General features: G+C 50.3%; 1 protein-coding gene across 1 annotated transcript in view; it reads right to left on the bottom strand.

The window, feature by feature from the left end:
* The window catches only part of Aldh4a1 (aldehyde dehydrogenase 4 family member A1), a 32,617-nt gene extending 23,873 nt beyond the window's left edge, over positions 1 to 8,744 (bottom strand). The window contains exon 1 of the mRNA XM_004637673.3: positions 8,613 to 8,744. Coding sequence (XP_004637730.1) covers positions 8,613 to 8,674 — 62 coding nt within the window. The 5' untranslated portion in view covers positions 8,675 to 8,744. The remainder of the gene's footprint in view (positions 1 to 8,612) is intronic.
* Between the last annotated feature and the right edge of the window lie 1,269 nt (positions 8,745 to 10,013).

Below are 10,013 nucleotides of genomic sequence, written 5' to 3'. Positions count from 1 at the left end.
CCACACCCACTCCTGGCCACCCCCATCTCCAAGCCACTCTAAGCCACAACCAAAGCCATCCAGCTGGCCTCCCTAAGACCAGGTGCTTCTGAGAGCTCAGGTGATGTTCTCGTTGTGCAGAAGTCATACACAATCCTGGTGGCTCAGGCCAGCCACTCACCGTGGCCTCCTGGGACCCAGAAGGGCTGTAAACGAGGGATGTGTGCGCGGCTCCCAGGGCAGCAGGGCCCTGCTTCACAGCACTTTGCTTTACAAGTACAATGCTCTGAAATAACAAAAGTCACTCAGGAACACAGCTGCTCTGCGCTGTCCTCTAGTAGTATGTGCCATGCAAAACTGCACGTGCTGTGCTTTTCATGGCAAGCAGCGCGTGCAACACCACGGATGCACGTGACAAGGACCGCAGGCTAGGACATCCCTGGGCAGAAGGGATTTTTCAGCTCCATTATAATCTTATAAGACCCCCACTGTACATGCAGTCCATTATTTCCTAAATATCACCGTGGTGACACATAGATATTTCAGTGCTGGAGAATGAGCCAGAGGCCTTCGCACTGAGGCACATCCCCAAGCCTTTTTGTGACAGGGTAATTGGGCTTCAGTTTGCGGTCTTCCTGCTTCTTTGACTCAGTCTCCCAGAGTGCTGGGATTATAGGGATGCACTACCCCACCCGGCTCGGTGCCTATATTTTAACAGGAAAATTGGATCCAAGGATCCGGGTGTGGTGGCGCACACCTGTAATCCCAGCGCTCGGGAAGCTGAGGCAGGAGGATTCTTTTGAGTTTGAGGCCAGCCTGGGCTACCCAGTGAGATCAAGGCGAGCCTGAATTGCACAGGGAGACCGTGTCTCAAAATGAAAGCAACACAAATACTTGATCCAAGGAACGAGTGAAGGAGAAAGAACAAGCACACAAAAACGCAGGCAAACACACACAGTCCAAAAGTACTCTGGTCTCCCATCCTTCTTTGGGGGCCTCCGAGACCCCTCCCCACAGCCCCGCCAACTTGCAGCAGTCCAGCCCTGGGTCCTCCTCTATCGGCCTCCCTGCCTGGCCACACACAGGGGCTTCTCCCCGTCTTCTCTGAGTCCTGCGCTTTCTTGAACCACTGAGGACGGCCCTCATTTCAAACCTTGCGCTGACCACCTGTGGCCGTGCCGCAAGCCCTCTGCAGTGTCCTGTGTGTGTCCTTGTCATCCCCCAATGTCCGAACCTAGCACACTGCCCTGCCCCATGGTAAGCACCAAACAAACTCTTCAAGAGCAACGAATGTCCATGTGGTACCCGAAGGACGCCAGGTCCCCAGGGGCAGCCTCCCAGGCCAGTGCTCTTCCGCTAACAGCGGGACCAGAGGCAGGAGGTTCCCCAGTGTCTGAGAAGAGAAATACTGTAGAAGAAAAACTAGCCTGGCTTCAGTCAGTCTCCCAGGAGCTGTTATCTGGGGTCTGATAAGGCAAATCCTCCTTATCACTGTGATTAGTGCTGAAGCAGAAAGCAGGGCTCTGAGGGCGGGGCTGGGCAGCCAGCTGGCTCCAGGCCCAGGCCTAGGTGCTTTACCACCCTGGAAAACAGCAAGGGACACCTCTTAGCATGCCACACTGTGCTCCATGTGGGGCAGGGATCATCTCAATCAATGTACCCTACAAATGCCCAATGAAGTTCTACTATGACCTGCGCTATGGAAGAGCAAGCTAGGGTTCAGAGATTACAAGGCTGGTCCACGGCTTGTGGCCACAGCTCATGACACAGCAGAACTGGACCTGGATTATCTGAGACCCGTGGTCAGTTGGGACTGGTAGGAAGGTCCATTCCTCTCCACCATACTTCAAAACCTTCACTCCTGCTAGGGAAAAAGGCTGTCTTGAGATGGACAGTGACTCGCCTGCCCAGGGTCACTCGGTTGCCACTGGCACTGCAGTTCAGTCCAGCAGTCTTTCCATTGCATGCCAGCCTGGGTCAGGGCTGAAGCCCCTGGTGGAAGAACAAATCATCGGAATCACAGCTGCATGTACTGACGTTCTGGGGTGCTGGGCACCCTTCAAGTGCTTTACATGTGTGAATGCGTTCGACTCCAATGACAGCCTGAGAGGTGGCTCTTTATGCACAAGGTAGCCCAGAGAGGTAAAGCAACCTCCCCGGGGTCACAGAGCTGCTCAGAGGTACAGCCTGGATCCCAGCCATGTGTGCTCTGGGCTGATGCAACACCTACTGTGCCAGCGCCTACTGTGTACCAAGTACAGGGCACTCCCCAGGGCACCAGTGCCAGCCGCTGCCTGAGCCAGGCCTTGAACAAGTTCAGGAGCATTACAGTAACTGCAGGCTCTATTCATTCCTGCACTCAAACATCTACAAAGCAGAGTAAGGCACCAGGCACCCGGCGAGCTCGAAGCCTCACAATCACCTGCTGACACTGCTGTTACAACGACTGCCCATTTCACAGATGAAGAGTACGCGCTCACCAGTGGGGGCAGGGAGGGCACTGTGGGCCAGAGATGCCACTCTAGCCACAACCTGGAGGGTCCTGAGAGCAGCACCAGCCCCCTGCCCGGGGCAGCCCACACCAGCAAAGGGGATGGGCAGCTTGGGGAAAAGATGGGGTGGCTCTAAATTATGAAAATTAAAGCCCAGGTGTGGTGGAGCACACCTACTATTCCAGCACTGGGGAGGCTGAGGCAGGTGGAGCACCTGTGAGTTCAAGGCCAGCCTGTACTACATAGGAAGACCCTGGCTCAAAAAAAAAGAAGGGGCCAGGAAGATGGCTCAGTGGAATAAGCGCTTCCCTGGCAAGTGCAAGGGCCTGAGTTCAATCCCCGGTTCTGCCAAAAAAAAAAAAAAAAGGAAAAAAGAAAATTAAAGAGGCAGCTACTGCAGGGCTACAGGGGACAGTGGCCAACCCAGTGGCCAGCCCATGAGCCCTGCAGTGGCTCCACAGAAGTTCTCTCTAGGTCTGGAACAAGGACAAGCAAAGGAAGAAGGCAGCATTTCCAGTGAGCTGACTGTGCCTGGCTAGCTCTTTGGTTTATGAAGCGTATATACGAATTTGTGCCCTGCCTGTTTCCAGAAAATGAGCAGAGATGACCACTGAGGTCACCAATAAAAAGCTTAACAGAGAAGGACAGAAGTCAGATTCAGTGGAGGAAGAAGGCAGTCGCTGGGAGGGCTGGCATCTACTGGCTTGAGGCTGTGGGCAAGTTTAGCCTTTTTTTTTTTTTTTTTTTTTTTTTTTTTTGTGGAACCGGGGATTGAACTCAGGTCCTTGCGCTTGCCAAGGAAGCACTTATTCCACTGAGCCATCTCCCCGGCCCCTTACTTTGTTTTTTAGACAGGGTTTTGCTGTGTCATTCATTCTGCTCTTGAACTCACTATATAGCCTAGGCTGACCTCAAACTTGTGGTCATCCTCCTGCCTCAGCCTCCTGAGTGCTGCAATTACACCCGACCCAGCCTCAGTGTTTAATCTGTAAAATGGGAATAGTAACAGCTACCTCCTAGGTTACTGAGGCATTGAGTCAAGTAACCCACATGAAAGTCAAGTGGTAGCCACTGTCACCAGCTACCATCCTATTATAGACCTCAAAGTTAGGCAGAAATATCTGAAGCAGTCAGGCAGGACTGGGCCCTGGAAGGAGCCAATGCAGGGATGAGAATCCACCACAGCTGTGGCTGGAGGCACATTCACTGAAGGCCAGGCCTCAGGACAAAGATGGAATGACTATACCTACTTGCCCAAGGACAAACAATAATGACTGACATATATAACTAAAGAGGCATCAGTCACCAGGGTGAGGTACCCAGACATCCTTGGCCCACCCCTCCCAGAAAAGCTCCATTCCTTCACTCATACTTGCTACACGACTTGCTTCCCCGCTGGACCATTATTACCTAGCGGCTATGCCTGTAATCTCATTGGTTGATCCTAATTTGCCCCCTTTATGCCCACCTTTTGATTTCATACCCACCTTAGGATTCTGCTCTATAAAACTTTAAGAAGTGGGCTCACAGGCAATCTGCTTTCCAGGTCCCCTTCTGTCTCTTTGGCAGAAGCTTTCTTTCCCTCAATAAATATTTCCTACTCATAACTTCCATTGTTCCTTAAAATTCATTCTTTGATTTTGGGGACACGAACTCAGCGTGTCAGACATTTAGCAGGTTGGGAGCTACAGCATTTCCCTTACAGTATTTGGAAGTCCTAACATTCCTGGGTCATCATTCTGGGCCCATCTTCAAAGGTCTCGTGTTGGTAGTGGTTGGCTCAAGACAGTGACAAATATCTACTGACCCCAGTCTTTGCCAGGGGCTCACCAGGTACCTGGGAACTTATAGTAAGGGCAAGAAAAAAACAAAAACAAAAACAAGACTGACAAGTTAAGGATCCCTTATCTGAAAAGCTTGGGACCAGGACTCCTTCAGATCCAGATCTTTCTGGATATCGGATTACTTACATTTACATGAGGCAGGAGGATGGCTGGCAGGCCTTGAACTCACTACGGGCTACCAAAGGAGTTCAAAGTCAGCACTGAGACCTTTCTCAAAGCCAAAATATATAATGTGGTATCTTGGGGATGCAGGTGGACCCTAAATATGAAATTCATAGGCCGGCAAGATTGCTCAGTCAACTACAATAACTGCTTAGGCAAGAGCAGGCACCACAGTTAGATCCCCAGGACCACATGCTGAGCCAGCCAGCCCTGCCCCCAGGGCGCAATGAGCCCAGGCCCCAGGGATATAGTGACCCATGCCTGTAATCCCAGAACTGGGTAGGCTGAAAGCAGGAGGATCACCATGAGTTCAAGCTGCGTAGTGGGACCCTGCAACAACCAAATACATTTTTTTAAAAAAGAACCAAAGAGGGGCCGGGGAGATGGCTCAGTAGGATAAACGCCTGACTGGCAAACTCAAGGATCTGAGTTCAATCCCCGGTTCCGCCAAAAATAAAAAATAAAAAAAGAACCAAAGAAATTCATTTATGTGTCATAAACGGCATATGCACACAGCCTGACGGTAATTTTATATAATATTTATAGTGTGGGTGCATTTTGATGGAGATCCATTATATGAGGTCAAATGTACAGCTTTCCTCTTGGGGCATCCTCACCTTGGTGCCCCGAAAGCATCAGATGTTGGAGCATTTCAGATCCTCAGATTTTGGATGGTCAACCTGAACACACTGATGAGGTTTTGGTCGTGCGTTGTTCTTCCAGTACGCATATTCGCGGTAAATGGAGAGATTATTCAGCCAACAGTAACTATGGCTGCTCCTTTGAGGTGAGTTTACCAGTTATTTTTGGATTCTTTTTTGTTCTATCTGTACTTTCCACAACACTTGTATTAATTACATAAAAAGAAAACACTGCAACCAAGAGTTTTTATTAAAAACAAAAACTGGTGAGATTCCTGGCCCTCAAGGCAAAAAGGGGAAACTGCCGATTCATCAAAAGAAGAGTTTTTGTTTTTTGTTTTTGTTTTTTTTTTTAATGTATTAGTACAGGGTCTACAGGGTCTCACTACATAGATTGGATTTGTCGGGATCCTTCCTGTCTTTCAGCCTCCCAAACACTGGGATTACAGGCCACACCCACCCAGTCCACTCAGTCTTGGCTGAGCACACCCCTGGGAGCAGGCCAGGGATCAAAGCCCCAACCCCTTTGTCTAAGCAGGTACTTTAATTGGCTGAGCTATCTGGCCAGCCCAAAAGATCATTTTTTCTTGGCATTGAGTTTTACAGCTTTCACCAAACAGTCCTAAAACTGTTTCTCTAAGCGCTTGCCTGGCAAGCACAAGGGCATGAGTTCACTCCCCGGTTCACCCCCAAAAACCCACCTCCATCTAAAACTGTTTCTCCATAAATTAGACATAGCACACAATAGGTGTGTTCTAAAGGCATCTTGTCCTAGTTACTTTTCTCCGGGTACTGAGACAAATTATCTGACACCTCAAATCAAGGAAGGAAAGGTTTGGCCCAGTTTGTGGAGGTTTTAGTCCATTAGCAGCTCATTCCATAACAGGGCAGAATGGTGAGGGGCAACAATTCAAGGTGGCAGAAGATAGCAAAAGCAGAGAGAGAAAAATGAGGAGAGCGGAGCCTCTTTTCCTCCCTGATACAGTAAGCAGGCCAGCCTCCCTAAGGTATGCGGTTCACACCACCTCTGTGCCCTCCTCCTGCACAGGCTCAGGATGTTTACAAAGTGAGGACCTTGACCCCCTGCTGAGTCCCTTAATTAAACTTCTAAATTTCTCAAGTTGATGCAACACATCGGTATCAACCATTACATGGTGGAATGAATCTGAGATTAAACACCAAAGTTATCCTAGGGCCCTAGGGCTCAACTGCAACAATGTTACCCCCATGTTGCCAAGAGCAACGTCTGGAGAGGTTTTCTTAGGGTCAGACTGGGTCGCTACTGGAATTCACTGGGCAGAGGCCAGGAGGACTGCTGAACTTCCTACAGTGCGCAGAGAAATCCTCACAACAAAGGTTTATCAGTCCCCAACGTCGGATGATGTCAAAGTTAAGAAACTCGCTCTAGGCAAACTGCCAGAAGAAGTAACCTAAACCAGGACTTTCCCTACCACCCCTCAACACAAGAAGCCTCGTAATTAGGAGCACGAATCTGGAGTGAGACCAACTATAACTTTAGCCCTACATCTGCCTAAACTTGAAGCTAGAGCCTCATCTATAAAATGGGAACAATACAGTACAGTCAGCAGTACTGTACCCGTGGTACCTGATTACTTGGTAAATAGTTACTATGGGGTTTCCTTTCAGAGCACGGATGGCTTTCTACCCCATATAAGAGAGGTTTTATCCCATTTTTCTCTCTCTTTTTTTTTTTTTTTCTTTTCTTTCTCTTTGAGACAGGGTCACACCAGGCAGTTCAGGGTGGCTTTGAACTCACTACGTCATCCATGCTAGCTCATGGTGATCTTCCTACCTCAGCCTCTCAAGTGCTAGGACTACAGGCATGTGCCATCACATCCACCTCCCGGAAACCAGTTGTGGTGGTACAAGCCTGTAATTCCAGCACTTGGGAGGCTGAATCAGGACGATCAGGGGGCTGAGACAGGAGGATCAGGAGGCTAAGGCAGGAGGATCATTGCAAGTTGGGCTACAAAGTGAGCTCAAGGCCAGCCTGAATTGCATAGCAAGATCTTTCTGAAAAAGACAACAATAAAAAACAGAAACGAATCTTTTACAATAATGAGTTCTTAAACTTTCACCATGTGAGCCAGGAATATAGCTCAGTGGAAAAAGTGCTTGCCTGGCAAGTGCAAGGTCCTGAGTTCAATTCCTGATACAGGAAAAAAAAAAAAAAAAGGAAAAAAAAAAACCCCTTTCACCATGTGTTTTTTGTTTTTGTTGTTGTTTGTTTGGCAGACCGGACATTAAACTCAGGCCCTTGCGCCTGCCAGGAAAGTGCTTATTCTACAGAGCCATCTTCCCGGGCCCCCACCAAGTATTTTGATCAGCCTCACAGAGCTGAAATTCACCCATGCTAGCCCATGGGGGCAGGGAGAGGGGTACTGATTAACTCAGCAAAGCAGTCCATAGACACAGCCCCAGGCACCAACAAACAAAACTCAAATGGGGAGCTAGAGGGTGCTGTCCAGCTCTAAGAGGGAGGTGGATGCACGTGCAGAGCTCCTCCAACCTGCCAGCCCCTGGAGGCAGTCTCTGTCCTATGTTCCTCCCTGCACTTTGCATAGGTACATGAAGGGCACTGGGATCGAGGAACCCAAGCCCACTGTGAAGCTGGCAAATTTGGACATGAAGGGCAGCTCTACCCTGGAACTGCACCTCCCGTTTCTCCATTCTTTGGAATAATAATATGTCGCTTCGCAGGAATGAGAAGTGAAAATAAAAAGGATTCTGAGAGTCCCGCCAATAATAATCAGGCACTGCCTAAGGAGCCGGCACCACTCAGGACACTTTATGGGCATTAACTCATTCAATCTCCACAGTGACACAAGCCAAGTGCCTAGTGCAGCGTTTGGCACATTAAATGCAATTAATGTGCCGTCAGAGTAATTAATGGAATTACCGTTCCACATACCAGAAACGAGCCCCTCTTGTTGACCTAACATTTAATTGGAAAAGGGGGGCGGAGGGTACAAGGTTGGAAAGCCGCGGAGGAGGAGGAGAGGCGACTCAGGGAATCTCAGGAGGAGGTCTACAAGATCAGACCGGGTAACGAAGTCAGAGGCATGATGTACTAAAAATAGACATGCTGCTCCCGGGAAACCAGCAAATTTCGAATACTTTACCCAGTACTAAGGAGAAAAATGAAGAAAGAAGCACTTTCCGGAGCGAGATACGGTCCCGAGGACTCCACCCGGCTACACAAAGAGGATTCCCCCCCCACCCCACCCCCGCCCCGGCTAAAGAAAGGTGGTTATCTGAAAGCAAAGGTCAGGGGACCCAGGGGTCTCAGTGAGCGGGAGGCCTCGGGGGAGGCAAAAGGCAGGAGACCTCGGGCAAGAGGGAAGCTCCTGAGAACACGGACGGGGACTGATCAGCCGCAGGTAGTACTCCGGCTCGGGGAACGCCCAGCGACTCTCAGTATCCCGGGCAGCAGGTATCGTACCCATGTGGACCTAGATAAGGCGTTCACTTACCTGACCCCGTTCCATGGGCGGACCAGTAGGACGCGGCGGAGCAAACTCGGCTGCAGCAGCATCTCGAATCCTGCAACTGTGCGGTTAGCTGAAGCTGAAGCTACAGCCGGCCGGGGCCAGAAAGCGCGACCTCAATTGGAACGTACCACCTCTGAGGGAGGGGATGCCGCGTAGCTCCGGCCGGCCTCCCACCTCTGGACTCCTCTTTATGGACCTATGTCCTTTATGTAATAATCTCTGTGTTAGTTATAAAGAGGCTGTTGTTCAACCTGGACAAAGAAGTCTTCGAGAAAAATCTTGAAATAGATATGTTTTCTCCTCCTCTCCTTATGGTATGACCCAGGGAGAGGGCGTGAGTCCCGCCGACCAATCAGAGAAGCCCAGGGAAACCTCTGACCCAATCAGAGGGCAGTTCTTTTGCGGCCTAAGAGCGCAGATAAGACTCACGCTGGTGCAAGTGGAAGGGTTCTGCGGCCAGCAGGCTGGATCGGCGTACTGGGACGGCGATGTCCGTGGGTCTCCTTTCCCGCTGCCCCTAGCTTGTAAGATACTGGGAACCCGCCCCCGCCCCCACGGCCGCACCGCGACCGGCGCCCTTTGTTGGGCGTACCTCCAGTTTCCTGGCCAGCGCCCAGCCGCCCTCCAGCCTCACCCCGCTTGGTGGGGGCAGCCAGCTATCCAGCGCCTGCTTCCTTGCTAACTGCGATCAATAGGAGGTAAAATCCCAGTCGGCCTGTGCTTAGCTTTTCTTTTAAAGTGGCCGCAAAATCAGCTGTTCTTGCGCCCCCGCCCTCCAGGAAAATCTCCGTTTTCTCCTTGAGTAGCTGTTCAATGAATATTGGGACATACTGTGTTTATTAATTTGAGAGTTTCACTATGTAGGTTAGGCTGGTCGTGAGCTCACTATGTAATATAGCTCAGGCAGGCCTTAAACTCGGTGCAATATTGGAATTTACGTAGAACTCTAAAATTTCTCTGATGATGAGGTCTAGGGACTCATTCTGTTCCTAAATTAATGTTAAGGTTTTTCACACTCCAATTTCCAGTGTGTTTATCCTCCAGCAGCATGAACCAAGCACCTGCTTGGGAGTCCATCCTGAGGCCAACTCTGGTTGTAGGGTCTCTAATGAGACACTGAGCAAATTACATAGCTTCTGTGGGCCTCAGTTTCCACTGCTGTAAAATGGGAGTATTCTGCAAGCAGGTGCTGGGGCCACGGGTTTGATCTCCAGGCTGCAGTGCTGGCCCTGCCTCCAGGGGCGCGCTGGGACACCCAATTGAGATTGGGCGTGGTGGCACGTGCCTGTAATCCCAGCTCTTGGGAGGCTGTAAACAGGTGGATCACTATGAGTCCCATCTAGTAGTGAGACCCTGAACACCCTGTAGACCCTTCCCTAAAAT

The sequence above is a fragment of the Octodon degus genome, unplaced genomic scaffold (genome assembly GCF_000260255.1).
Source record: "Octodon degus isolate 3935 unplaced genomic scaffold, OctDeg1.0 scaffold00092, whole genome shotgun sequence".
In the NCBI taxonomy this organism is placed as follows: Eukaryota; Metazoa; Chordata; class Mammalia; order Rodentia; family Octodontidae; genus Octodon; species Octodon degus.
Note: the sequence above shows the minus strand (reverse complement) of the source record. Positions and strands in the feature narration are given on the sequence as shown.